Source organism: Umbelopsis ramanniana (assembly GCF_025399195.1).
Source record: "Umbelopsis ramanniana AG unplaced genomic scaffold K450scaffold_111, whole genome shotgun sequence".
NCBI lineage: Eukaryota > Fungi > Mucoromycota > Umbelopsidomycetes > Umbelopsidales > Umbelopsidaceae > Umbelopsis > Umbelopsis ramanniana.
The window spans coordinates 1-26,060 of NW_026252197.1; the positions used below are offsets into that span (position 1 = coordinate 1).

The following is a 26,060-nucleotide window of genomic DNA, read 5'->3' on the forward strand; positions in this document are numbered from 1 at the left end:
CATTTATTCAGCAGTATTTAATTGCTAACAATGAGGTCAAGTGTCCATTCAATAGAACAAATTTACTTTCTTTGCTTTTGAGCCAAGAAGTCAGTGTACTCGTGGTAGGGAGCCTTGACGAAGGTGTTCTCGGTCCACATGGTGGGGTCCAAGAAGCTGTAACTGTGGCCAATGGCAGCGAAGGTGGCCTTGACGAAGTTACCAAGAGTGCGGGTGGCACCACGGGAAGAGGTGTAGCAATCGGTGACACCAGCAAGTTGAAGAACCTTCTTGGGAGTAGGAGCAGCAACGAGACCGGTACCACGGGGAGCAGGGACCAAACGAGAGATGGAAGAACCGCACTTGCCAGTAAGCTTGCAAGGAACAGTGTGGGGCTCACCAAGGGAAGATCCCCAGTAACCGCGACGAACAGGGATGACAGCGAGCTTGGCAAGGATGATGGCACCACGGATGGCAGTGGCAACTTCCTTGGAGCACTTGACACCAAGACCAACGTGACCGTTACCGTCGCCGATAACGACGAAAGCCTTGAAACGGGTGCGCTGACCAGCACGGGTTTGCTTCTGGACAGGGGTGATCTTCATGACCTCGTCCTTGAGCTTAGGCAGGAAGTAATCAACAACTTGGTATTCCTTGATGGGAAGAGAGAAGAGATAGATTTCCTCGATGGTCTTGATCTTGCCGTCCTTGACGAGACGACCGAGCTTGGTAACGGGAACCCTAAGGTGAGGATTGCAAAAGTGAATTTAGAAATTGAGATTGAAAGAATTCACCATGACGGGATGGGATCTGGTTTATACGTACCACTCGTTCTTCTCTTCTTGACGACCACGGCCACGGGCACCACGGCCACCACGGCCACCACGACCACGACCACGTCCGAAACCACCACGTCCTATGTGAAAAAAAAAGAGACATAACTTTAGTTGACGCTATCATTATCGAGTGGGTACGGCGATGGTACTAACCACGACTATCGGCCGGTGCTTGATCAGCCATTTGCTAATTTGATAAGAGAAAATCGATAGTTAGACACATTGTTTTCGAAGTACAATGAAATTCAAGTATCGAATGCTGTAAAAATTGGACGGCATGGACGTACATAGATTATATTCTTTAAATGTGGAGAAAAAAAGAGGAAGAAAAAAAATTGTTAACCAGAAATCGCTTATTGGACTAGGCAAAGCAGTCACAAAACCTCAGTGGCTTTGATGAACAGTGGTCTCATGCCCACTCGATTGTTTGTCCATCCCATTGACCAGATGCTTGCTTGCTCGCTTCCCTTGTTTACCCCTTCGAAAATGTTATTTGCCTTATAAAAATGGGGCGAACATGAGCGGAACGATAGCCCAACTTTCTTTTTCTCTACCTTTTCCATGGAATTCACCTTCGTATCAACTTTACCACAAAATCCATTTACCTCGACTGTTAAGACATGTTCACCACTGGATCGTTCATATAACTACATGCACGATAGCCATCAATGGCTTTTCTTCCGAGAATCGAGATGGATACCGTTCGATGCGCATAACCAAGTTAAATTATTTGAAACTCTACAAATGAACGGCAAGTTTGTGGATTTGAAGGACTCTCATTTTCCAGGGGTTGAACGATTGAGAGTTTTTCCGGCGTCCAACTATGTTAGCTATCTAGGCACCCGATATAACCTTAGCCACATCCTACTCCCTCGCTTCTGATTAAGTTGACATTGACGCACCTACCACGTCAGCAAAGATAGCATGAGTGTGGTGCAATGTGATCACTTTAGTAATATGGAGGCAGTGGCACAAACATGCACCATTTTTATATTTGCGAGAATACAGTTACAGTAACAATTAATAAAAGAACCGTTGGAAATTTTTCTTTTCTGCCTTGTGACTTGATGACAGCCGGGTAGTATAGAAAAAATAAATAGAGAGAAGGAAATATACACTAGCAACAGAGTTGGCTACTGAAGAGTAGCTGATTCAGATTTTGAAAAGAGGAGGAGATTCTCATACACATCAATACACTTTAGAAAGTTCGTAGTCATCGCATTCGGATATACGTTCGTGTGCTCGATGATCGACCAATGTTGACGATGACGCAAAAGTTCGAATAGATGCAGGTGTAAGAGGTACAGGAGATGGTGGAGATGTATTCGAGTCTGTAAACATATTGTGATGCTTTTCGTGTATATCAATATGGGTATCTTGTGGCGCATTCAGAGTGGTAGTTGACAACTCTGAGGAGTTTGTGGGTATAGCCATCTCTTCTTCTACCAGCGAGAACTTGGGATTGATGGGAAATAGGAGACCATCACCTTTCATTTGTTGAGGCAAAGCCCAAAGCAACGCATTTGGGCCCAAGACGGATTTGATATTGTTGAGCTTGCCAGTGTTATAAGGGTGCTTTATCTGCACATATAAAAATAAACCGTATAGATGAGCACACAGCATATCAATTATATATAGTTGTGGGGGGGCAGCCTTACCTTTCTAATTTTGCCTTTGTATTTGACAGTAACGGTTTCACCTCTTTCCCAGCCTTCTATCGTAGTAGTATTGGTAGACAGACAATACGTATGGTAGCAACTCAATACAGCTACTGCGACCAGGATGGGAAGATCTAAGAGCAAGTCCAACCCCATGATCACCAGTCTGCTTAACACAATAGGTTGCTGAAAACGCACAAGTGGGGCATATTAGACCAAATGCAGGGTTGTAGACTAGCAAGCCATTTTCTTACCTCATGCATATTCTTTATCATGTCGGCGATAGAAAAAGCGAGAAGAGTAACGATGTACACGTTCGCAATGTTGACGTAAAATAGAAAACGGATAAAATGACCGTAATTTGCGTATCCAACGCAATTATTTATCCAGGGACAGTGATGATCCATTTTTAAGACGCATCTTTTGCAAGTGCTACAATGATGCGAGCGAGCTGATTTATAGTTATTGCACGTTCGACAGAACCGAGGCTTATAATTTGATCTCTTTACTTCGAAACTTGGTTGTTGAGCAGGGGGGACCTAACAAGTCGGAAAAGATTAGGCTTGAGCAAAGGAGGGGAAAATTTTTTAGCGTATCGGCTCACCCAATTGGTAGGTACAGCGCCTGGGTCGGTATTGCAAACCAAAGCATAATTAATCAATAGCAAAACGACGATGGCATTGAGAGGTACGAATACTGCCAAAGTGTAGGAGGAGTTTTGAAATAATTGCTGGTAACAAGTTATTTGAGCTGAGATGCCGATAAAGCCAATCAACGAAATGACGGTCGGGACGATCAATCGCCCTGGGAGGCAATCTTTAAGCATGGTTGATATCTAGTCGAATGTATTTAGCTTAACAAAATATAATTGATTTGGAGGGTTTAAAAAAGTTTAAAGAATGGCATAGGGGTAAGAGAATGAGTGTGAAAACAAGGAAAAAGGTGATTTTGACAACGAGCGAACTCAAGTTGAGTACAAATTGGCTGGCCTCACGCTAGAAATTTTGGGTAAGGAGGTGTTGGAAAAGGTAGCACAAACACCCACCTTCCAAACCGAAAATGACCATACCAGCTCGTGCACAATGGATAAAATTGACAAAAGTTTTTAATTTACAACTCTTCATGATACGCTGTGACGATTGTGCAATACTTATTGAACGATGCATTTCTGAGAAGGAAAACATAACCTTTTGACCAGATAATCGTTGATTATATCCCAGTGGAGCGATATTCAAGAAATTGGTCCAAGAGGTAGTGGGAGGATAACGCGCGCTGTAATTGATTATGACTGCAAAATGCGATTTGAACTAGTAGAAGCTTGTCAGACGAGCAAGCTCATTAAATTACCAACATCTGTTATTTTTTTACCTCAAGAAACAAAGACGCTCTCTTCAGAGAAGTCTAGATAGTGGAGATAATGACAAAGGTATTTCAAAAGACGACCTTGAGAGAAGTATGATTGGGTCGGCTTGAATTACATTAATCCACGTGCAATATCTCAACTGCTGTTTCACTCATCGGCAAGCACCAAAGGATTTGCACTGACGCACGTTCTCGAGGAATTTAAATGTATTTACTACAGCTTGATATGCAAACTAATATAAAGAAATGGATGGGAGTGAAAACGTGAGAACGCAACGAATTATCTGTAATCTCGAAAACAGCAATGGATAAACCGGAAAGAAGGATAAAGTGCAGAGGGAAGGCGTTTAAGGTGGTGGAAGGTTAATTGCACTTGTTGATGAGTTCAGATTTGGTTTATTTCACCGTAGTTAGCAGTGCCTTTTCCAAGATACAGGCACCTTCCTTGTATTTTTGGCTATCTTCAAAAGCCTTTATCTAGAAAGTTGATGCAACAGGTTCTTAGTATGCGTTCCAAGTAGCTGGCTTTGTTAGGGATCACTTACATAACGCCAACCAACTTCGGTATCGCATTGGCAACAGAATACAGTAGCGATAGTATGCTTTCCTGTAGTCATTTGTTTCTCTTTTTCTGGGCCTTCTGATACATTCACAACATATCGAAATAAATAAGCTTGACCGTGTTGACCTTGGAATTGCTGTCAGTAGTCGGGTGTTAGTACTTATTTTAACAGACGCCAGTGAACCCAAAACATTTACTTTGGAAATGAGACCATCACTATTTGCTAAATGAGAGCGACAATTTTGACATCCGTATACTTTGCGACCTTCAAGATATGTACGATACTTTAGACCCATTTTGCGAAAAAAATAGTCAACAGTATCACATTCTCTGGTAGGAAACAGGAAGCGGACAAGCAATTGAAAATACGGAGCGTTAATTGGGAAATCTGTGAGGTGTGGAAACTGGTTTGAGGCCAGTCACGTGTAGAGCGGAAAAGGGACAAGGCTGGCAATGGCCCAGTGTGAAAAATCCATATTGAACACACAATGCATTGTTATGCTCAAGAAAGAAAAACAATATCAAAGTGTGAGTAGCTGTTCCATGTTGGTTACTTATCGTGGTAATATCCAATACAATTCACATGCACACAGAGCTGACCTAGAGATGACCCTGTTGTTTGTAAATCAGCTACGGCATAATTTAAAAAGATACAAATGTAGGAGTCAAATAGTAACGATAGGACGGACGATACAGATGGTGGGTCAAACAATTTTGGGGTCCAAAAAAATAGCCGTGACTGGGCTAACAGTCTACTAGGTTATCTTTCCCTCATGTCGACCATCTCAGCCAGTGTCAGACTCACTGAACGGAACGATGCCGAGACCCGTCAACTACGTCAGTCTGCTGCTGATGCACTGCAAAGCTACAGTGTGTTAGCCTTACATTCCCTTGCTGACAATGAAGTAAGTTTTGTAAAAACCCGCCATTAGCTGCAACATGCTCATATCCTGACTCTGACACACGTTCACCAGCCTCCAGCCATGACCCGAATAAGAATGTTGCGGTACGTATCCTCACAATAACATTAAAAACTTACATCATGCTTATATTTCGTCTTTTCAACTTTGTTATGCTGGGTGTAACAGATATCTGACGGGGATACCGCAAACGTCCTTTTCAAGCAAACGAAGAGAGTCACTCAGACGATGATGCAATGTACAGTATCCGCCTGGCAGGCAGATCAATGCATTGTTTATTCTTTTACTTATTTTTGTCCAAAGTGGCTCCAAAAAGATAAAAAAAGATTTCAGGTGAAAAAAAATTTACGCTAGGAACCAAATCTGGTAGATTGGTTCGAAGGTTTCGGTGGCCTGGCAAGATTAATATTCATGCTGTTGTTTTTAGTGGCGATTGTAGCAGAACGGTGAATTTTCAACAGAGGTACCCACATCCCCTTTGCATAATGGCTCCCCACGTTGTAAATATATTGTAGATATTAACAGGGACCATAGGCACCTTCATCCCGAATAAAAGAGAGCGTGGAATTTCCATAGCTCTAGCTTGATTTTTCCAAAAAGGCGTCGACTATTTTGCAAATAGGGAAAGCAATACTTCTCACTTGACCGTAAAGGAGCAAGCCATGGTTTTGAGACACCATAAGAATTACGTGCCACAAGTGAAGTGACGCTGACCATCCCTCCTGTTCTTTTACATTTCTTATATTTTTTCAAATCTTTTTTTTTTCTTTTTGGTAGCTTTGGAAAAGCTGCAAACGTTCCTCTTTTCCAATACCCTTTACAAATCGTTCTTCTCCTTTCAACAACTCGCATTTTCCTAGAGTACAGAGTGGCACTATGGCGTCTTCATCACCTCCACCGCCTGTACCATCACATGGAATACCGGAAGCAACTTTGCATCCGTCTAATGAAATGGAGCTCAATGAGTCCGCTCAGCCTCCTCGTACCTTACAACGCAGTGATTCATCAACATCCCGAGTCCAACGTAAGAAGTCATTGGTTCGTCCAGAGCGTGAAAGAATAGATCCCAGCCACAGACAGTATCATTATCGACAAAGAGCAGCTGAGCATGCTTCTAGAGACGGACCATTTGCAGCGAGTACCACTGGCAATGCACCTATCTATACCGCAGGCTCGGAAGAAGGTATTTCGTCCGCTATTCAGCTCCAACAACAATACGCAACACCGCCCCCACCGCCTCCACCTCGACGTCGTTCTTTACGTGACCGTGTGGTTCCTGTACGACGAGGAAAAAGTATCTTAGGACGGGAGGACCCCGATAGCCATAAGGAGCGAAAGCAGCGATCACAGGCCACAGATGCTCAAGTCAACAACACTGCAGCTCCTCGGGTCGATCGTACACCTTCTGTCAACAAAGCCATGCATCATATGGAAAAAGATGTTGATTATAAGGAACCAAAGCAGTGGCCAAGCTGCTGGTACATGTACAGTTTGGTTGTTAGTATCTGGATACCAAATTTCATCTTGAGCACCTTTGGTAAGTTGCCTTATTTTTACATGACGTCTGTCTTCCCGTATTATTCCTTTTTTTTCTTCGGTGTTGCCAAACATTCGTCTTGGCAACAAGAGGTTTAAGCTTGGGGGTCATTCTTTGTACACCGGAAACTGAAGCCGAATTTTTTTTTTTATTCAATGTTGTTTTAGGAGTGAAAGAAAAGCCGCGACAGAGAGCGTTCCGAGAGAAGATCGGGTTACTGTCGATTATCTTGCTGATTTGTGGAGCTGTAGGCTTTTTGACGTTTGGATTCACTCAAACAGTATGTCCGAAGCCCCCGTTGCGTTTCCAAATTGGATATATCAACAACGGCTATCTGATCATCAATGGTTGGGCGTATCAACTAGCTACTTGGGAGCATCCGGCCATTCCAGGGCAAACAAACACTTCCACCAACCCACTTTATCCTCCTGTTAATGCCGGTGGCATGGATGCTTCGTTTTTGTTCCAAAACGTGAACCAGAAATGTCTCAATGTTATCACTCCAAAACCGGGTGTCAACATAGGGCAGTCAGGCAACATGGTTCCAACCTATTTTCCTTGTCGATTGTTTAACCCAAATGAAACCATCGCTCCCAGCTATACTACCTACTCAAATTATTCTGGATGCCATCTTACGGCAAATGAGCGCAATCAATATTACGATTTCGTTCATCTCGGTGTACCCAACAACAAAGGCAGCCGTGACAAAGGTGGACAGGTCTACTACACCTGGCAGGATTTGGCAGCAAAACCGAATTTAGTAGCTTTTAATGGGTAAGTAGTTGTTGTTGTCAGAAGAAGAGGCGCTTAAGTGGAAACTGTTTTTAGATTCCCATGCTAAGTTTTTATCCTTGGATAAACAGATATGTGCTGAATTTGAACCTATTACAATCTTTGCCACCAACTTTATTTGACACACCTGCCAATGGCTTAATCGAAACAATGCTTGCCTCGGTTGCTAACAAGACTTATTCAGGTCAAGATATTACCCGCATGGTGAATAGCAGAAGAGGAACCGGTAACTGGCCGAGAGAAGCGGAGTGTCTTGCAGACATCATTAAAGTTGGCTTCCTCGACACAGAGACCATTGGTTGTTTCGCATCTGATATCGTGCTATATTGTTCTTTGGTCGTCATTCTAGCTGTCATAGGAGTCAAGTTTGGTCTCGCTGTACTTTTTGGATGGTTCCTATCATGGAGACTGGGAAATTTTGGCGAAGAAAAATCCTATCGTGACCGCATGAAAAGAAATGCCGAAATAGAAGATTGGACAGAGGGAATTTACGAGCCCGCACGAGGTATTCGACCAAGAAATATGTCAAGTTTTAGTACTCAAGAAAAACGCAAATCATTTCTTCCACAAACCTCTCGGTTCACTCAGCCTGAGCCTATGATGTTCAGTGGGCGTCCATCATCAACGTATATGGCCGTAAGGTAAGCATCACGCGAGACGTTAGCATAATATATATCATGTGGTTTAATTTAAATCTCATGAACCCCCATAGTCCTGTGACTGCACGTCCTGGGTCTCCCCAGGCGACATCAATTCGAATGTCGATGTCCCCTCCACCAACCTCACCGAGCCCGCCCTTCTCGCCATCACCAAGGCTCTCACCATTACAATCACGCACAAGAGATAGCGTAGGTAGTATGATGGCTTTAATGCCATTGGGATCGAGCCAAGATTCAAATACTTCGGATTCATCAAGTCAAAATTTATCTGCATGCCCATTCCCACTCTCAAGATACGCCGTTCCTTTGCCATCACCGGACTATAAACCGTTTGGATTTCCTTTGATACCCACCATATGTTTGGTCACTTGTTATTCCGAAGGAGAGGAAGGACTTCGAACTACCATTGACTCCATTGCCACCACCGATTATCCGAACTCTCACAAAATCATTTTAGTCGTTTGCGATGGTGTCATCACTGGTGCAGGAAACAGCAAATCCACCCCTGACATCTGTGTTGGTATGATGCGGAATTTGCTGGTTCCCAAAGAGCAGACTGAACCGCTTTCGTACATTGCGGTGGCTGATGGCATTCACAAGCATAATATGGCCAAAGTGTTTGCCGGCTATTACAAGTACGATGATACAACCGTCGATCGACGAAAGCAGCAGCGTGTACCAATGATAACCATCGTAAAATGTGGCACACCAATAGAAGCGAATGATAAGAAACCTGGAAATCGTGGCAAGCGAGACTCGCAAGTTCTACTCATGAACTTTTTGCAAAAAGCCATGTTCGATGAACGAATGACAAATATGGAATACGAAATTTTCAACTCCTTTTGGCGACTCACCAACATCAGTGCTGACAAGTATGAGATTTGTCTCATGGTAGATGCCGATACCAAGATCTACCCAGACTCGCTATCGCGCATGGTATCCTGTATGGCGAAGGATCCGACCATCGCAGGACTATGCGGAGAAACGAAGATCGGAAACAAAACCGATAGCTGGGTAACGATGATCCAAGTGTTCGAGTACTATATTGCTCACCATCAATCCAAAGCGTTTGAGTCTGTATTTGGAGGAGTAACCTGTCTTCCTGGATGCTTCTGTATGTATCGAATCAAGGCTCCTAAAGGACCTAGTGGTTACTGGGTTCCGATTCTCGCCAATCCGGATATCATTGAACGATATCAAGAAAATGTTGTCGATACGCTTCACAAGAAAAATTTATTACTACTCGGTGAAGATAGATACCTCTCCACCTTAATGCTAAGCACGTTTCCCAACCGGAAAATGCTATTCTGTCCGCAGGCAGTATGTAAGACTGTGGTCCCTGATACATTCCGTATTCTACTGTCACAGCGTCGTCGATGGATTAACTCTACCGTACATAACCTAATGGAACTTGTCATGGTCCGTGATCTCTGCGGAACATTCTGCTTTTCCATGCAGTTTATTGTTTTCATGGAACTTGTCGGTACCGTCGCCTTACCTGCAGCCATCAGCTTTACCCTCTTCTTGATCATCAGAGCTATCATGGGTGCTCCTGCTGAAATTCCACTGATCCTATTAGCTTTGATTCTTGGACTTCCGGCCGTATTGATTGCCATGACGAGCCGAAAAGTCATTTATGTTGCATGGATGCTTAGTAAGTATATTGCGTTACAAAATATGTCAAGAAGCTGCCGTTTAGAAAAGTACTGATTCTTTTACTGCTTTACCAACTTATAGTCTACTTGCTTTCGCTACCAATATGGAACTTCTTATTACCTGTATGGGCATATTGGCACTTTGACGATTTCACCTGGGGAGAAACTCGAAGAGTTGTTGGAGCAGAAAAAGATACTCATCATGGTGATAAGTTTGGAGAGTTTGACAGCAGCCAGATTGCCATGAAACGTTGGTCTGAATTCGAAAGAGAACGACGGCTTAAGATGATATTCCAGCAGCAATCCGATTTTGCGAAAATTGATAAAGACGACGATATGCAAGCCTAAACATCCATTGACAAGCAAGAATGGCATCCGATCATTTAGAAAGAAGCAACTCAGTGGGCAGCCAAAGTGGAAGTCCAAAATTATCACAACAAACAAAAACAACAACGCTAATACCTTTAGTCAGTATTCTACATATTAAAATCATGTACATTGCATCACACTGCATAAAACCGATTTCAATCATCACTTGTAATTATGTAGCGAATATGTGAGACGTTAGCGTACATTTCAGTATTGAAGAATGGTTTTGAAAAAAAAAATGTGGTGAATCCGTTTCTGGATGGAAAATATGTAAGCAAAAAGAGACATGCATCAACGCTACTCTACTTACTATCAATCGGGCATCATCAAACTGCGTGATTGTTGACCCCATATAGACACGAATGTTGAAAAATAGATATCGAGGAAGTCACAGCTGATGACGATCCATCTCCAGAGGAGTATAAACCGGGTTTGCGAGTCGTCTTGCGTACCTCAACGAGCTATTTCTACTATGCTTCACAACAAGGGAGCGCCATCCAACCCAAGTGGTGGAAGTGAAAGGAATCCATTGTTAAGTCTACTACTGTAAATAAGAATCAAACTACTAAACAATGTGGTGCGTGAGCGACGAGAAAACATACTCAGAACCAAGAAAGTGCGATACGCCTCTTTGGCTTGAATGTGCTTGTACCACCACCTGGCGTTTTTTTGTATTATTCCGACCGAACCGCGCAGCCTTTAGTTATAAATATACGAAGGAGACTTTGAGTCTGAGGTCTTCTTCTTACGATACCCTATGATGGTCATGAATCTGGTTACCGCGTTTCTAATACACATGGTTGTCGTCTTCAAGTTGGTTCGCGCCGGCATCCTTGATATACCTCCGGCCAATACAGTCCCAACGCCGATCAGCTTCTCCAACTACACCGTTGAATGGAAAGACTTGGATATCATATTAGAGAATGCTGAATATTATCGACGATTTCAGTACCATTTGAGCCAGTCAAACGATACTCGCCCTCGTACAAATGCACCCCATGCTGTTTACGATAGATTGAAATCGCTTGCCGACCAGGCACTTGTAAAACCTCTATACACCGTTACTAGCAAGCCATTCCTTCCACCGTCCGGCGATAAAAGAGACTTGTAGGTTGACTCCTTTTCAAATTTGTGCTTGGCATTCATTGAAAATTTCGTCCCAGGATCACCTATGCTCCTTACTGGTGGCCTGCACCAGACTGTAACGCTAATGATAATACCAACGACTGTCCCTACATTCGGATAGACGGCAAAGTCAATCCAGATGTTTACAAGCTGGATGATCAAAGGCACTTGGAGTCAGTAACGTTGGATAGTGAAATCTTGGCGATGGCCAGTGTGGTCTTCGATGATGACGTTTATTCTCAGAAGGCAGCGGATATGCTTCGATACTTCTTCTTAAATGAAGGTGAGAGCTCTGAGAATATGATGAAAGTAGAACGACCTGAATGTATATTCACGTGTAAACATGCACTTTGTAAAGAGACCAAAATGAATCCAAATTTCGAGTATAGTCAAATTATTCGTGGTAACGGTAAAACAGCCTCGCACACTGGTCGCTCTACTGGTGTTATCATTGCAAGATGTTTGGTTGGACCCATTCGCGCTATCAAATTTTTGCAACTTCGCAATTCTTACGCGTGGAGCCATAGCGACACAGCAGGCATGATCAGTTGGTATAAATTATAGTGAAATTACCGGTGTTCAGTGGACAATAGCTTTTGTATGTTTACCTATGCTCAACAACAGGTACAAAGAATTGCACAATTGGATGATTCATGATACGGTACGTGCTTCTGGGCGAGGAGGTAGAGATGGTTTTACTTGAGTAATGGTACTATTTATATTGCGGGAATGCCTTATCCATCATCATGGCCAGCTCACCTTATCAACACAAATGTTTCAGCTTCCCATCCAAGAGAGTAAATCCAAAAACAACCATCTGACTTATTTTATCACGACTTTGATCACCATCAGCGATTTCATTGGAGACTTCCGCACAATTGAAGACAGAGTCAACACTTTCTTCGCATACAGTCTGGCTGAACAGATTAAGGTCGATGGAGTTCAACCTATAGAAGAAGGTCGTACTTTGCCATATCATTACACTACCTTCAATCTCGATGGTTTGGTTTACCTGGCCGCGTTTGTATCACGAAGTGATCCTCCACTCATAGAAAATGCTTGGAATCGTACTGGAAGTTCTATTGTTCGAGCCGTTAACCGACTCATAGATGTTGCACGAGGAAATGAAGGGCGAATTGAGCCAGGTGCAGATTTGTCTGATGCTGATATCGCTGTTAGAGCAGTCGGCATGAGATATCCAGAACTGTACTGTGGAAAATACCACGCTAACCAGCACCGTAATGACCCTTATCTTAATCTTTGGCCGCTTTGGACTCCTCGTCAACTGTGGTACTGCTTTCAATAGCTCACAAATTGGTCGACCACCTCGCATTGATCTAATAGATATACCTCGGTGCGATAATCTTAATCAGGCGTTGTTTACAAGAACATCATATCATTTTACACGTTGAATACTTGGGCATTGCTTAGTGAGCTGTACTATGCATATCTTCCTTGGATGATAATGCTGAACGTCCTCCAATGCCAGCCAATTAGATGAACAGTATGTACAGACAATATTGTAATATTAGTAGAAATGGTAACAAATAAAGCCAAACGGTATAGATATTTTTACACTCTTCATCTATAACCCCAGCAAAGCAGGTTGATATCACACCAAAGTCTCTGTTACTTCTCAGTGTAGCCGCCACGCCGGATAAAATTGCGTAATACTAGGCTTCCTATGCTGGCTGTGTCTCCTCAAGTTGGTTTCACAGCAAAGCAAACTGGCAGGTTGAGTTTTTCTTCACTCATTAAGCAGGAGTCAATACCGTGTGGTCTACCAATTATAGAGTATAGCAACTTTGCGCGCGCTGTTTGTTTGCTTAAAGCTAATGTTGCAAATTCAGGCATCGTGCACAGGATATGACTACAATTCTGAGTGTTCAACAGCACTCTTACAAGCGAGTTCGTTATGGTAATAGTATCAAAGATAGCAGTATGGTGTTCCCGGGTACAATTCGGTATTAGAAACTCTACTGCTCGCATAGAAATAATGGTCAATCAACAAGTACAGCCTTAGAATAACTTCAAAAGGCAGTGACAGCTCCGTTATACTATACGTATAGACCATAAAATCTTGTTTAATCCGAAATCCGTAGGCTTGTAGTGCCTTCCAAAGACCGGGCACCTTTCGGTGAGCTCATTACTAGCAGACTGTGGCGCCTCCGCGATCGTGCGACACTGTGGGGAAATGGGTGGGAGTAATTTGCCTTGAACAGTTACCAGGATAATTAAGATTCTTGAGTAACAGAGTTCAATTTCACTCCATACTAATTTGTCTGCAAACCTGCATTATGCTTCGCTTTCATAAGTGTGCTAGAGTTATAATCACTACAATAGATGAAGCTCGTACATAGATGGTATGAGCAATCGCTGTCATAGCTAGTCACCTTGATGAGATTTGATGTTCAAAGAATGAGCTTCATAAAGGTTGTTTCATGCAAGTCACGGAGTGACCGATTCAGATCTCCATTTTTGAGTTAAATTTCGCTGTGAACAGACGAAATATCAAGAAGAATGAAAGAAAGCCGCCGGCAATGTCGTTGGGAAGCCTCCCACCAGCCTGAGCAGAAATGGAAAATGTGCCTTTCTTAGTTAAGGCTTGGTGAACAAGGAAAAAATACCGGAACCCCACTTTTTCAGATCGCTTTGTACGACTTTCCAGCTGTTGCTTTACAAGGGCATTGGTTACAAGGGTACATCTGTCATATATAAAAGATTGGAAATCGCTGATCCTTTCACATACAATAATACTAGAACAGCATGAAATTTATTCCTACCTTTCTGGCTCTCTCCGCTGCGGTTGCCCACTTGGCTCAGGCTGATCTGATCGCGCCAGCATTGACTCCTGTGGTGCCAACTCCCATTAGTTTCTCCAACTACACTTTAGAATGGAAGAGCCTGTCAACTATCGTAGAAAACGCTGCCATCTATCGTGTCTTCCATGCAAAAAATAAGGGTTCCAGTCATGGTAAACTTAGCGTACCACATCCAGTGTACCAAACGTTGAAGGATCTGGCGGACGAAGCAGTTGCAAAGCCTTTATACACCATTGTCAATAAGCCCTTCCTCCCTCCTTCTGGTGACAAGCGAGACTGGTAGGTATATCTAAGGTAGCGTTTAATTCATAAATCGGCCACTAAGTATCTTTCTCAAGGCTATCGTACGCCCCTTACTGGTGGCCGTCTCCATCTTGCAATGCCACTGACAAGAACAACGACTGTGCATTCATTCAAATGGATGGTCAAGTCAATCCGGATGTGTATAAGCTGAACGATCAACGATACTTGGAGTATGTCAGTCTCGACACTGAGACACTCGCTATGGCCAGCTTGGTGTTCGACGACGACTCATATGGTCAGAAAGCGACAGATATGCTTCGGTACTTCTTTTTGAATAATGGTGAGTGCTTATTTGGCTAGGAAGAATGGAGATTATGTACATATGAATGTGGGAGTCAATTGACTAACTTGACTACAGCAACCAGAATGAACCCCAACCTCGAGTATGGCCAAATCATTCGTGGTAACGGTAAATCAGCAACCCATATAGGTCGTGCTGAGGGTATCATCAGTGCTAGAGCATTGGTGAGTCCCATCAGAGCTGTCAAGATACTCCAGCTTGCTAAAGCCCGTGCATGGAAGAAGAATGACACCGCTGGCATGGTTGACTGGTAAGCATCAGTATACTGAATTTTGGTGATTACGGTTTCAAGCTAATACAATTTTCACCAGGTATTCACAATTCCATGACTGGTTGATTGAAGACAAGGTTCGTATCTCCGTTGCGGAAGCGGAATTCGCCATTACTTAGCTTTAATTTGCCAAACCTTTATTCTAACCATGCTTACATCTCCACACTATGATATCAATGCATTTCCATTAGATCGCCGTTGATGAAAGCAACACCAAGAACAATCACTTGACTTACTATACCAATACATTGACTACCATTAGTGACTTCATTGGAAACTATAGCACTATTGAGAGTAGAGTCACTGCCTTTTTCAAGGATGACTTGCCCGGACAAATCACGGCAAACGGAACTCAACCATTGGAAGAAATTCGAACATTGCCATTCCATTATTCTGCCTTCAACTTGGAAGCCTTGACTTATATGGCCAATTTCGTGTCTCAGAAAGATCCTCTCAGTCATGGTCCATATATCTCTAATGCTTGGAACCAAACAGGCGATTCTATCATCTCTGCTGTGAATCGATTGATCGATGTTGTACGAGGTACTGAAGGACAAATTGAACCTGGAGCAGATTTAAGCGAGGCCGATTACTCTGTTCGAGCAGTTGGTATTCAATACCCAAAGCTGTACTGTAACAAATACCATGCCATTCAGAATCATACTGTGCCTTATCTTAACCTTTGGCCACTCTGGACGCCTCGTCTACTTTGGGATTGCTTCAACTAATCTCATGTAACTGAATGACTGCATTGCTCTGGCAGGAACAGAAAACAATATCGGAGGTCTTCATATGTATTCAAATAATTTATGTTCAATAAAAAAAAATCCGTGCTTGATAGCGCGAGTGCATCAAAATGTTTCTGGAACCAGTCACTATGACCTATAGCTTTACCATATTCGGCATTACCGCATTTGCAGGATCCCTCAATCACTTCTTTTTTGCATACTCTTCAATATACCGACAAATTCCAGTGAAAGCGCGAACTTTTGCAGTCATTGTGGCCTTTGTAAATACCTAATACTTCCCATATGATGACGGATACCCTTCATGTGAGTCTACCTGGGAACATACATATCTTACTCTGTACAGTGCTTATTCTCCTAATTCACACATGCTTCATTGTCATATCTAGATTGCGCATGCGGACAGGGCATCAACAGCTTCTAAGACTCCTTCACTCAGTATACAGCGACAAAATGGTGCCCCATCCTTACAGTCTGGAATGTCACGGACTCCCGAGCCTTCCATTATTGACAATCTTCGCTTAAATGAAGCAATGACTGTCTCCTCCAGCAGCAGTTCCGAACAATACGACGACGAATATGAGTATGACGTTTTATATGAATGTCAGAGAGGGTAGGAAAAGCGCCATTGAATGAAGCCCGACTTGATTAGACTGGTCATTTACTGTTTTTTTCCATTCAGATCATGGACGTTTGGTTACAGCTCCAAAAGGTATTTATGGATCTATGTAGTTGTGTTCAATGCAAACCACATTCACTAATATAAAAATCTTTCATAGTCTTCTACAATTCGATCCAAGTCCTTGGTGTGATCGTAATATGAAGTAACTTGTTTGTTCATTGCAATCCTCTGGACAGGTACAAAGCAACATGTGCTTACTCTTCATTTTACCCTTTAGATATACTCCTATGGACATCCATACGTATGCACTCCCTAATCCAATGTGGCAATGGGTAAGTGTCCTTTTCAATCATCAGAACTCACTTTTGTTGCGGATCAGGAAGAACCAAACAAGCCATTGACTTTTTTTTGTCTACCAGGTGAACAAAGACTGGTTAGCGGATATGACTGGAGATGTCGATGAATCAGGATGGGAATACGCTTTTCGATTCCATGGATCAACATGGCATGGTGAGCTATCAAAAAATCAACTCTAGCTGCAAACATCATCGTGTAGCTTATTGCTGAACATTGTTTAGGCAACTACAAGCATTTTCGGTCATTTGCACGACGACGAAAATGGATCCGATTGAGAAGACGAAGAATGATAGAGGATGATAAATCATACCACAGTAACGATGCTGTTTCCATCCACACAGCTTCCATACCCGAAAATGAAGAGTCAGCCCAAGGAATTGAAGAAAGAGAGAACAAGCTATACGAACGCCTTAAAAAATGTCGTTTGGATCGTGAACGCCTAAAAGTTGTAGACGATATCTTGCAAGAGAATGATACCCAACTGGAAATGATCCAGGCGAAGGTGAATAAGCCGTTAATTGGAGAGAGATTGAAAGTAATATGCTTAACGTTGACACTCTTTTTCAGATGAACGACTACATGCAATTATTTGATTTTGAAGATTCCCGTCGCAAATTTGCACTGGTAAGTTGCTCTCTATCATTACAACTCTTTTGCTTGCTCATGATGCGAACTTTCGTTGCTATTTAGCTTTTGCTCAGCAAACAAACATCAAATCAAACCACATCGCAAAGTCGTACTGTGAAATTATCCGAAGGAGAGGAGGAGGCGTTAGGCTCGGTGGGCTTTTATTCCAATGTCAAGGCGATCAGCAACCAGCTTTCCGATAAGTATAAAGACAAAGGAAAAGAAAAAGCATGAGTGATACATAGGCGTAGTACTGTACAAAAGTTGGATTAAGAACAAAACAAACGAGTGTTTCGTAACGGAATCAATGTAAAGGCAAAATAAACGAGCTGGACAATTCGATATTACTAGAAGCAAATAGCGCTTATTGAGTCTGTTTGCGAGGGACCAAGTCACTCCTCCATGGGGTCGTCTTTTGTTGAATCTGGCTTGCTTTCTGGAGTAGCACCACCGTCTGAGCCAGATTTATCGGCACCAACCGACGCTCTCAAGAACTGCAGAACCGCAGGAGGGGTTATACCGTACTGGCCATCAAAGTTCTTGTGCGACTTTTCTAGGAGACCGTGATATGCGTCATAAAACTCTTTGTTGCTCTAAAAAAGGTATCAGTGTGTTAGTTTCCAATTGCACTTATCGCATTCAGCCCATCAGCACCTCTTACCTTTGCGCTGGCAAGATCAAGCTGGCTGCATGTGGTGTTAGCCCAACTTTCAATGATGGTAATTTGATCGCCAAGAGAGTTAGCCATCTTGGGCTCATAATAGTCACTAAACATTTGAATGATCTGCAAATGAACTGAGGTATCCCATGAAGCTGAGGCCAGCAAGAAGTTGTCCATTATGATCGACCGCCAGCGGCTATTGAGCACACATTTTCCAAGGTGATGGCGAATTAATAAATTGATAAATGTCGTGTAAAAACTCTGGTAGGTGTAGGTATGCAAAACGTTTTCATCCGAGGTTGGTAAAGACGCCGTGATATGTTTAAGACATCGAGCAAGAGAGTGAATGTCGCCCTCAATTGTACGTTCCAAGACATATTGGCAAAATACATCACGGGCGATTTCGTCGTTGGGAAGCATGGCATCAATTACTTGAGCATCTTTGGATTCCATATCTCGATCGGTATCAATGCCAGCTTCTGTGTCATATTGTTCTTCCAAGATAAGTGACCCAATGGTATTCCAAAGCTGGGAATATACCTCCCGATCCATCTTTGGTGGTTTATATTTCCCTGACATAGCAATGTTATGTGCATGATGGCCGAGGTTTAGCATTCTAGCTGCCCATTGCCATTGTTCTTCCAAATTTTGCGGTGCCTGGCCGACCCATGAGGTTTAGTGAAATTGTCAAGGTGGCTTTCCACACGTTTTGAACCGACTTACGTTCTCATCTACACTCATACGAATCCATTTGACGATGAATTTGGATAACAATTCAGTTGTAGCAGGGTCCATCAAAATCAAGGCGAAGTCTCTACAAAAGTGAAAATAAGAGAATACCAGTTAGTTCAATCCTTATTGAAATGCGGAGATGGTCTTCAAGATCACCTTTAACCATGGAGATGGATACTTACGCATAAAGCTTAGGCTCCCGTTTTGCATCATCAAAACATTCACGAATCTTGTTGATTCGAGCTGTGTCCAAGGATTGATTCCGAATGCAGGTATTGAGTGTCCATGTAAGTTTGTGGCATGGGTCTCTATCGTATATCTAGACAATTGGAAATTAGTTTGAGCAATGATTTGTGAAGTCCTATCTAAAGTAGACAATGTACTAACCTCTCGTACATCATCCTCATGTAGTCGCATAAGTACATCAAATTTGAGAGTGGACAGGATGGGATGTGGGGTTGATAAGAAGACAATTCTGATCATTTCTGTAAACATCGTGTACAACTTCACGTCTCTACCAATGATCTCGATCAACTGCTGCACAACGGGATGTTGCCGACTGAGAAAATGATAAATGAGTTAAGTACTCGGCACTACATGCGTTTACTAACATGTTTTCTTACGGCTTACCGCTCTTTTAGGACCTCAGATACCCGCTCTGGTTTTGAATTTCTCAGCATCAATTGCAACTTAGTGTCGTGGTGGTAAGTATTGAAGTATCGTAACAGATGTGTTTGAAAGAAAGCTTCATCCGATTTCCATATGCGTCGCTTGACACTCATAGGGCATTGCTATCATTGCCAGGTAAAATGATAGGTGAGAAAAGAACGGAAAACAATTGGTAATGACAGGGTGGGGGACACCTACTTCAAACAAAGCTGGATCCTCCTTCAGCATCTTTAAAACATCATCATTGACATCGTCAGGATAGCGCTCCAATAAAGCCATAGGTATTGGTTGGAGTTGCGGAACCATTATGTGTGGCAGGGTTTGGTTTAACAGTTTGTGGAATCTGTTGAATGCGGAAATGGCTAGTTGTGAGTAAAACGAGGCATGACAGATAGAATAGGAGGGACATTAACAATGCATACTGCTCGACAGAGAACTCCGGGTCGTTTATCTTGGCCAAAATGTTGCTTGTGATGGCACTTAGACACGCTTTGTGAACGTCGTGTCGTGTAAATCCTTGAAAGTCAAGCAGTGGGTACACGGCGCCGACATTGGGCAGATCCAGACCATGCTTAGACTGTACTTCGCTAATAACAGTCAGAGGATCATGCTGCGATAAGAGCGTCCTAATGTACTCTGACGATTTGTCCATGACGTTCAAAGAAAAAGCGAAGGTAAGATTCTTTACTGCAAGGCCGGCTTCCTTCAGGAGATTTCGCAGTCACCCAAAGCGCGCTCTCTCTATTGTTAAAGACGTGTCTGAATATCAGAATGGCTCATTCCGAAGGCCACATACTAGCTGACCACTTTTTTGTATGTCTCTAGATACAATTATTCTATTTACTTGCACATAAACATCAACGACACCAGTATTATAGACTGTAAGGCAATAACAATGCTATCATTTTCATTTGCAAAATTTAAAAACCCTTTTTTTTATTCATTCAGCGAGCTTCGCGCATAACAAAAAGCTAAATAGAACCCGGAGTCATGTTTGCTATTCCTTGCCATAGCTACTTACCTTTACTCTAACAGAAGATCGTATTGCCTTAAGCCATCTAACACCTAAAGGAGGGTAATAGTTTAGTGTATGCTTAGATAAAGCTTATGGAGATATCTCAATGATATAAACAGAGTACGGCACAGGATTGCTCCGTACAAAGTGTAAGTACATTGAAGGTGAGTCTTCCGTAGCATTAAAAGTCATCGAATCGATGGAGAAGCAATTCGGAACCAGTTATAACTACGGTTTGGGTATGGAGGGTAGGTGGGGGTCAAGATGATTGAGGAAACGTACCATTTATGTATATATGCAGTTGTAAATGAATACTGTACACGAATAACGACAGATGAGATGTATTGACTAAAGGATGTATAAGTTGGAAGGAAGTGGATGAATGGATGGATGGATGGATGGATGAATGAAATAGGAAGAGCAAAATTTCCAAAGAAAAGTACATTCCGCGTTTGAGCGGCGATTAAAACGAGTATTCAGTGCTGCCTTTCAATCGGTTGCGCCGCCAATATCCTCTTGATCCTCATCTTTTGATAGCTCATAGCTCAGAGCAGCAAACCCAATCAATATACAAACGCTTCCAGCTATGGTGGAAGCAGGAACCATGACACCAGTGACGAAGACGTCGGCGACGGCCACAGCTGGTATGGTTAACATGATACCGACTGCAGCAAAAACGGGGTTAGTCAAGGCGATAAGGCACATGAAACCAGCATTGTACATGACTCCAGTCAGAGCAATTGCAAAGATATAGCCAAGCGTAGTCCATGATGGTAGTTGAAATATCTCGTAACCGCTGAAATGCAAAATAGGAATGGGTACCCAAAGAATGAACAGAGAAGTGACGCCAATCAAGCCTGTGACTACGTTTGCAAATAGCACAGTAGCTTTGACTGGAGAAGCGTACTGCTTGTAAAAGACTTCATAGTATCCGTACGCAACTGCTCCAGCTACAGCCAATGGAATCCCTAATGGATTATGTCGATTGTCGGTATCTTCGCTACTCCACAATGCCATGATCAAAACGCCGAAAACGCAGAGTATGACCGCGAGAACCTTTTGCGTCACAATCCTTTCACCCAACAGCAAGATAGAGAAGAGATATGCCCAAAAACAAGCGGTGTTGTATACGGCAGTTAAATTGGCCATCGAAATGAGGTTGACGGTAATGTACCACAAGTAAGCTGGAACAGTGATCATGATGGCCAGTGCAACAGAGATCTTGACTAAATAGCTAGCTTGCTGTGAGCTCATACGTAACGTCTTTATGAGCTGATCTTCCGAAGCGTCTTCCAGTGAAGCTGTTTGATAGTCGTCGGATCGTACATGGCGCACCAGCTCGGCGAGAGAGACCTTAAAGTCAGCGTACGCTAAATGGAACACCTCAACACATTGGTTCTTTATTCCGGTCGATTGCAGCGACTTGAATCTCTTCATGTATTCGGTGATGAACTGCAGAGGTAGCATCAACATATAAGATGAGTGTCCAATATACCTTTAAACAAAGAAACAATGAGGTAAGTCTTTGATCTGGGTTCCATACTTAGTATATTCGTAAACTTTACAACGAGAATACCGCCACTTACAATATAAAGTATGGTTTCTGGAAATCGCTTGTCTGCTGTACAAACTGAGCCAGCTCAGACTGAATGACAAACGATGCGATGCAGATGCACAACATCCCTACCGCTACCAAGGACCGGGAGTGCACCGGCGCCCGTCGTGGCGGATCGTCTGGGTCCATACTTGGAGATTGTGTTGTGGATGGAGGTATAGCATCATACGACAAGTTACGCATCGAGAAATCGTCAGGAGAGTTGATGGATGTCATGAATGGAGATATATATATGACCGCCAATTCAAAACCCGCCAATAAATCTGCTTTACCAATCTGAAATTTTCACCCACAACAAATAAGTTACTGGAAGCCGGGAATTTACCAGTTTACAACAAAACAGGTTCATCCTTGCCTCCCTGAAAATATTACGTTTGGGCCAAATAGCGGCAACATGGTGGGTTTACATCCTTTGTTTTACAGGTACCGAAAGTCAAGCTTACAAAAGTGCGTCATACTGCCGGAAATGATTATCATTGTTCGCGTGACAAGCCTCACGGCATGCTGTTCTGTCAGTCATTGTTGTGACATTATACGACCTAATAGATAAGATCAGATGCTCCATGGGACATGTTATCGATCTTGTTTTTTTATTTTTTTTCCCTTGAAACGACCCGTTGCCATCGATTGGAAACCGGGGAGTTGGGTGGCAAGAGTGGGAATGATTTTTGTTTTGGCTTTCAAGCCACTTGATGGCATCGGGACAAGCGCCTCACCTTATGTTCGGGACATCGTTACCGTGTCCCTTTGGCGAACGGCTAAAGTACAATGCACCAGCTCCTCTCACTCAGCTTTAATGTGGGGGAAATTTGCGTCCGACAGCAATAAGCGGGAAAGAGAGGTTTTGTCTAAGACTGCTATTTGATCTCTTCGGGACCACCGGGAACTTTATACTTGCCACATAAGACTGTCAGGAATCTCGCCAACGTTCATCAACCCACCTTTATAATTATGGCTAAGGTAATATTCAATAACTGAAGGGATCAAAGCGAATTGCTGGCCCTGCATGCAGCCATACAAAGCACGAGTGTTAACCTCGAAGTTCTGAATTCAGAAAGTGTCGCAAACCGAACTTCAAGTCTCTGAGCTTTCTTTTGGTGCTGGCGCACTATCAGGCGTTTATGACAAAATCGAGGAGGGATGGCCGCTGCAAGCATGTCAAGCTGCACTTCGAAACGGTAAGTTTAATTTCAAATCGCATACGTGGACTGAACCGACGGAGACGCGTATAAGGACTCTATACATCAGACGTGGAGATGTTTAGGCTTTGTGTATGTCATGGGAACATATCGATCTATAGAATATACCATTAAACCCTTCCTTCCTTTTTGGAAAACATGTAGGCATCAATCTTTTCGATACTTCTCCATATTATGGTCGTAGCGAGTATATCCTAGGTGATGCCCTTGACGGGTTGAAGGAGGAGTTTCCACGATCTTCTTATTACATTGCTACGAAGTGTGGTCGGTACGGATATACCACCAAAGAGTTCGACTATTCAGCGGCAAGAACACGCGAATCAGTACAAGAAAGCTTGAAAAGAATGAAAACTTCTTACCTCGATATTGTATATTGTCACGATGTTGAGTTTGTTCCATTCGAGAACGTCGTTGGTGAAGGTGGTGCTCTCGAAGCGCTCTACGACCTCAAAAGCCAAGGCATTGTTAAGTACGTTGGTTGCTCTGGATATCCACTCTCTGTGCTGCTGAAAATTGCCGAGCACCAACATCAAAAGGGACAGCCGCTGGATGCGATCTTATCCTACTGCCATTATACACTTCAAAACACCAGCCTGGCAGACTATGCACCACGTTTCCGAGCAGCTGGTGTAAAACATTTGCTCAACGCCAGTCCTTTGGGTATGGCTATGTTCCGAAGTGCTGGTCCTCCTGACTGGCATCCCGCCCACGCAGAGTTGCGCAAAGCTGCACGCCAGTGTGCTGTCATTGCAGAGGAACACGGCCTGAACATTGCTGAATTAGCTAGTACTTTCTCGTTCAGTGGCCGTGATCAATTTGGTCTCGATACAACAGTTATTGGCTTGGAAAAAGCTGAAGAAGTCGAGCGAGCCATGGATGCATGGAAAGTAGTCAAGGAAAGAGAAGCCGGAACCAAAGCTGTTCCCCAAGCTGAAATCGACGCCTTAAAAAAGATCCACGAAGTTTTGGCTCCCTACAAGAATTATGCATGGCAGAGTCCCAGTGCTAAAGAAATGGCATGATTTGCTTATACTAAACGTCTTGTGCACGTCAATAATGCCACATTGCTAGCTACAAATAAATCCATCTATTCAGGCCATTGCCTTTCTCATCAAAATGACTTTTGGATAATTTTTTAATAGAAGCTTTTATTTGGACAAAAACCTACGCACCATAGCCCCTGATCGATTCGGCAAATGACCACTCCGTTTCAACACTGTATGGCTCAGTAATTTCGAAACCTTCTGCTGTGATTTTCGCTCTTTGCAGCTGTATTGAACACATAAATCAGCCATCGTACAAACAACAAAAGGCTGTATTTGATTATATATAACTCATAACATACCTTGTTAATTGACCGTGCGTCTCTGTAGAACAAAACTCTCATACAGTCATCGATGATCTTGATAGCCTCTTCTTCAGTCAACGTGTCCTCTCTTCCTTCAACTGCTTTTCTCAGGATAGGCTGTGCAAGATGACCTCCGAAACCGGTGGCAATTGTAGAGTTCTGGTATGTAGTTCCTTTCAAATCAACGTAGCCAAGGAATCTGTGGATGCATTAGTTATCATCCTACCGACAATTGCGTAAAACTCGAGTAACTTACCGTTCTCCTTTGTGAACACCACCAACAACAAGCGCATTCCACAGTGGGTTGAATTTGGATCGTCGGTTATACATGACTCGGAATAAGTATTCGTAGATATGCGGGGTACCGAGGGTATGTCCATCATCCTCGCAATGCTGATCAATCCTATAGGTCAGTTGAAAAAAAGGCACACATTAGGTTGGAAACGTTGCGAAAAAAAGTCTATAAAAGATGCAAGCGCCTTACATGACATTTTGAAGCATGTGCTGGATGTACTGGTAATCTGAAATATCGCCTGATGCACCAATAATGGTGTGCTCGCCAACTGGGTGCAATCGTTCAATGTCTCGGAAACGGGCGAGCGAACCATATGATGCTGTGACAAAAGAACGCATTAGAGTGAGTAGTTGGCATTTCATAAGCGGTGACTTATCAAAACTTACCCAAGTTATCAGCAGCCATCATGATACCATCCTTGTATTTGAGAGCAATAACAGACGTTCCGGTAACGACAGGCTGTCTATGAAAGCAATAAGTCAGTGCATGTCAGGTACGCTTAGGACAGCAATGGTTTCCGAGTAGGTGAGATTAGCTTTTGGCAAGCCAAGTGTTGAATTGAACAAAGGTGAACAAAGCAATGGGCGCAGTGTTCCAATTTGAATGGTGTCGTTACCCGCACCGAGTGAAGAATACTTACTGAGTTCTAGTCATTGGGCCAGCGGCAGCATGGCTTTGTGGCATATTGTTATAAAGTGGAACGGTGTTGTATTCGTCAACATTCTCTTGACGGGGTTTTCCCCACTGCGATGGAAAGTGATTCATGTCGTGTATAAAACGGTTGAAGGATCGATTTAAAGAAGGAGGTTATAGGCCACAGAGCTTTTCGATATGACCAGATGTCGCGAGCTTTGGAGTTCCGCGTCATCAGCTTGACGCGTATTTGTGAGGTCAGCACGAAGTGATTTTATGATAAAAATCAATTCTTATAAATTTACGGCCATGATCTATCGTTCCATCGCCTTGATACTACAGTATGTTAAAACAATGACAATGGCATCAGCTTGAACTTTATCACATACT

At 43.0% G+C, this 26,060-nt stretch overlaps 13 protein-coding genes across 13 annotated transcripts; 7 read left to right on the forward strand and 6 right to left on the reverse strand.

Annotated features, from left to right (window-relative positions):
- Positions 1–62: 62 nt before the first annotated feature.
- K450DRAFT_275942 (uncharacterized protein) lies at positions 63–999 on the reverse strand (the record flags this gene model as incomplete). The annotated part of the gene is made up of 3 exons (XM_051593197.1): positions 63–720; positions 805–895; positions 969–999. The coding sequence occupies 3 exons, from the start codon at positions 997–999 to the stop codon at positions 63–65; spliced, it is 780 nt and encodes a 259-aa protein (XP_051440079.1).
- Positions 1,000–1,259: 260 nt separating this feature from the next.
- Positions 1,260–1,850, forward strand: K450DRAFT_263368 (uncharacterized protein). The gene has a single exon (XM_051592638.1). The coding sequence runs from the start codon at positions 1,377–1,379 to the stop codon at positions 1,695–1,697; it is 321 nt and encodes a 106-aa protein (XP_051440080.1). The 5' UTR covers positions 1,260–1,376; the 3' UTR covers positions 1,698–1,850.
- K450DRAFT_12085 (uncharacterized protein) lies at positions 1,851–3,381 on the reverse strand. The gene is made up of 4 exons (XM_051583943.1): positions 3,078–3,381; positions 2,728–3,012; positions 2,474–2,659; positions 1,851–2,396 (listed from the first exon to the last, which is right to left on the reverse strand). The coding sequence occupies exons 1-4, from the start codon at positions 3,297–3,299 to the stop codon at positions 2,004–2,006; spliced, it is 1,086 nt and encodes a 361-aa protein (XP_051440081.1). The 5' UTR covers positions 3,300–3,381; the 3' UTR covers positions 1,851–2,003.
- Positions 3,382–4,231: 850 nt separating this feature from the next.
- K450DRAFT_181345 (uncharacterized protein) lies at positions 4,232–4,693 on the reverse strand (the record flags this gene model as incomplete). The annotated part of the gene is made up of 3 exons (XM_051584364.1): positions 4,232–4,312; positions 4,381–4,533; positions 4,595–4,693. The coding sequence occupies 3 exons, from the start codon at positions 4,691–4,693 to the stop codon at positions 4,232–4,234; spliced, it is 333 nt and encodes a 110-aa protein (XP_051440082.1).
- A 158-nt stretch (positions 4,694–4,851) lies between these two features.
- Positions 4,852–5,904, forward strand: K450DRAFT_263380 (uncharacterized protein). The gene is made up of 6 exons (XM_051592639.1): positions 4,852–4,925; positions 5,028–5,096; positions 5,157–5,302; positions 5,372–5,403; positions 5,486–5,555; positions 5,621–5,904. Exons 3-5 carry the CDS (start codon positions 5,171–5,173, stop codon positions 5,547–5,549), a joined length of 228 nt encoding a protein of 75 aa, XP_051440083.1. The 5' UTR covers positions 4,852–4,925; positions 5,028–5,096; positions 5,157–5,170; the 3' UTR covers positions 5,550–5,555; positions 5,621–5,904.
- Positions 5,864–10,396, forward strand: K450DRAFT_263393 (uncharacterized protein). Its single transcript, XM_051592640.1, has 5 exons — positions 5,864–6,854; positions 7,022–7,628; positions 7,718–8,287; positions 8,359–9,959; positions 10,043–10,396. Exons 1-5 carry the CDS (start codon positions 6,194–6,196, stop codon positions 10,306–10,308), a joined length of 3,705 nt encoding a protein of 1,234 aa, XP_051440084.1. The 5' UTR covers positions 5,864–6,193; the 3' UTR covers positions 10,309–10,396.
- Positions 10,397–11,088: 692 nt separating this feature from the next.
- K450DRAFT_263398 (uncharacterized protein) lies at positions 11,089–13,018 on the forward strand (the record flags this gene model as incomplete). Its single annotated transcript, XM_051592641.1, has 5 exons — positions 11,089–11,436; positions 11,493–11,737; positions 11,813–12,005; positions 12,079–12,115; positions 12,236–13,018. Coding segments are annotated over 5 exons (1,348 nt in total), but the record flags the coding sequence as incomplete, so codon positions are not given.
- A 1,202-nt stretch (positions 13,019–14,220) lies between these two features.
- On the forward strand, positions 14,221–15,879 carry K450DRAFT_275948 (uncharacterized protein; the record flags this gene model as incomplete). The annotated part of the gene is made up of 5 exons (XM_051593198.1): positions 14,221–14,555; positions 14,615–14,859; positions 14,938–15,130; positions 15,192–15,228; positions 15,343–15,879. The coding sequence occupies 5 exons, from the start codon at positions 14,221–14,223 to the stop codon at positions 15,877–15,879; spliced, it is 1,347 nt and encodes a 448-aa protein (XP_051440086.1).
- Positions 15,880–16,086: 207 nt separating this feature from the next.
- On the forward strand, positions 16,087–18,098 carry K450DRAFT_263404 (uncharacterized protein). The gene is made up of 9 exons (XM_051592642.1): positions 16,087–16,203; positions 16,287–16,510; positions 16,580–16,609; positions 16,677–16,721; positions 16,797–16,851; positions 16,939–17,029; positions 17,098–17,378; positions 17,444–17,500; positions 17,567–18,098. The coding sequence occupies exons 1-9, from the start codon at positions 16,183–16,185 to the stop codon at positions 17,735–17,737; spliced, it is 975 nt and encodes a 324-aa protein (XP_051440087.1). The 5' UTR covers positions 16,087–16,182; the 3' UTR covers positions 17,738–18,098.
- A 622-nt stretch (positions 18,099–18,720) lies between these two features.
- On the reverse strand, positions 18,721–20,456 carry K450DRAFT_263407 (uncharacterized protein). The gene is made up of 6 exons (XM_051592643.1): positions 19,988–20,456; positions 19,764–19,908; positions 19,527–19,687; positions 19,284–19,455; positions 19,079–19,215; positions 18,721–18,978 (listed from the first exon to the last, which is right to left on the reverse strand). Exons 1-6 carry the CDS (start codon positions 20,215–20,217, stop codon positions 18,852–18,854), a joined length of 972 nt encoding a protein of 323 aa, XP_051440088.1. The 5' UTR covers positions 20,218–20,456; the 3' UTR covers positions 18,721–18,851.
- A 483-nt stretch (positions 20,457–20,939) lies between these two features.
- K450DRAFT_263411 (uncharacterized protein) lies at positions 20,940–22,505 on the reverse strand. Its single transcript, XM_051592644.1, has 2 exons — positions 22,167–22,505; positions 20,940–22,075 (listed from the first exon to the last, which is right to left on the reverse strand). Exons 1-2 carry the CDS (start codon positions 22,409–22,411, stop codon positions 21,070–21,072), a joined length of 1,251 nt encoding a protein of 416 aa, XP_051440089.1. The 5' UTR covers positions 22,412–22,505; the 3' UTR covers positions 20,940–21,069.
- Positions 22,506–22,946: 441 nt separating this feature from the next.
- Positions 22,947–24,702, forward strand: K450DRAFT_263416 (uncharacterized protein). Its single transcript, XM_051592645.1, has 3 exons — positions 22,947–23,155; positions 23,250–23,373; positions 23,539–24,702. Exons 1-3 carry the CDS (start codon positions 23,147–23,149, stop codon positions 24,414–24,416), a joined length of 1,011 nt encoding a protein of 336 aa, XP_051440090.1. The 5' UTR covers positions 22,947–23,146; the 3' UTR covers positions 24,417–24,702.
- On the reverse strand, positions 24,559–25,802 carry K450DRAFT_275953 (uncharacterized protein; the record flags this gene model as incomplete). The annotated part of the gene is made up of 6 exons (XM_051593199.1): positions 24,559–24,663; positions 24,740–24,941; positions 24,999–25,145; positions 25,227–25,356; positions 25,424–25,500; positions 25,678–25,802. The coding sequence occupies 6 exons, from the start codon at positions 25,800–25,802 to the stop codon at positions 24,559–24,561; spliced, it is 786 nt and encodes a 261-aa protein (XP_051440091.1).
- Positions 25,803–26,060: the final 258 nt, after the last annotated feature.

Coding starts and splice junctions, on each gene's coding strand:
- K450DRAFT_263368 (XM_051592638.1), top strand. CDS start 1,377: ATGGAATTCACCTTCGTATCAACTTTACCACAAAATCCATTTACCTCG.
- K450DRAFT_12085 (XM_051583943.1), bottom strand. CDS start 3,299: ATGCTTAAAGATTGCCTCCCAGGGCGATTGATCGTCCCGACCGTCATT. Junction 3,013..3,077: donor GCGCTGTACCTACCAATTGG/GTGAGCCGATAC, acceptor CCGACTTGTTAG/GTCCCCCCTGCTCAACAACC. Junction 2,397..2,473: donor ACAAAGGCAAAATTAGAAAG/GTAAGGCTGCCC, acceptor TTATATGTGCAG/ATAAAGCACCCTTATAACAC.
- K450DRAFT_263380 (XM_051592639.1), top strand. CDS start 5,171: ATGTCGACCATCTCAGCCAGTGTCAGACTCACTGAACGGAACGATGCC. Junction 5,303..5,371: donor ATTCCCTTGCTGACAATGAA/GTAAGTTTTGTA, acceptor CACGTTCACCAG/CCTCCAGCCATGACCCGAAT. Junction 5,404..5,485: donor ACCCGAATAAGAATGTTGCG/GTACGTATCCTC, acceptor TGGGTGTAACAG/ATATCTGACGGGGATACCGC.
- K450DRAFT_263393 (XM_051592640.1), top strand. CDS start 6,194: ATGGCGTCTTCATCACCTCCACCGCCTGTACCATCACATGGAATACCG. Junction 6,855..7,021: donor TTTCATCTTGAGCACCTTTG/GTAAGTTGCCTT, acceptor ATGTTGTTTTAG/GAGTGAAAGAAAAGCCGCGA. Junction 9,960..10,042: donor TTATGTTGCATGGATGCTTA/GTAAGTATATTG, acceptor ACCAACTTATAG/TCTACTTGCTTTCGCTACCA.
- K450DRAFT_263404 (XM_051592642.1), top strand. CDS start 16,183: ATGATGACGGATACCCTTCAT. Junction 16,511..16,579: donor TTATATGAATGTCAGAGAGG/GTAGGAAAAGCG, acceptor TTTTCCATTCAG/ATCATGGACGTTTGGTTACA. Junction 17,379..17,443: donor TGGAAATGATCCAGGCGAAG/GTGAATAAGCCG, acceptor ACTCTTTTTCAG/ATGAACGACTACATGCAATT.
- K450DRAFT_263407 (XM_051592643.1), bottom strand. CDS start 20,217: ATGGACAAATCGTCAGAGTACATTAGGACGCTCTTATCGCAGCATGAT. Junction 19,688..19,763: donor AGGATCCAGCTTTGTTTGAA/GTAGGTGTCCCC, acceptor TGGCAATGATAG/CAATGCCCTATGAGTGTCAA. Junction 18,979..19,078: donor CGGGAGCCTAAGCTTTATGC/GTAAGTATCCAT, acceptor TCACTTTTGTAG/AGACTTCGCCTTGATTTTGA.
- K450DRAFT_263411 (XM_051592644.1), bottom strand. CDS start 22,411: ATGACATCCATCAACTCTCCTGACGATTTCTCGATGCGTAACTTGTCG. Junction 22,076..22,166: donor CAGAAACCATACTTTATATT/GTAAGTGGCGGT, acceptor CTTTGTTTAAAG/GTATATTGGACACTCATCTT.
- K450DRAFT_263416 (XM_051592645.1), top strand. Junction 23,374..23,538: donor TCAAGCTGCACTTCGAAACG/GTAAGTTTAATT, acceptor GAAAACATGTAG/GCATCAATCTTTTCGATACT.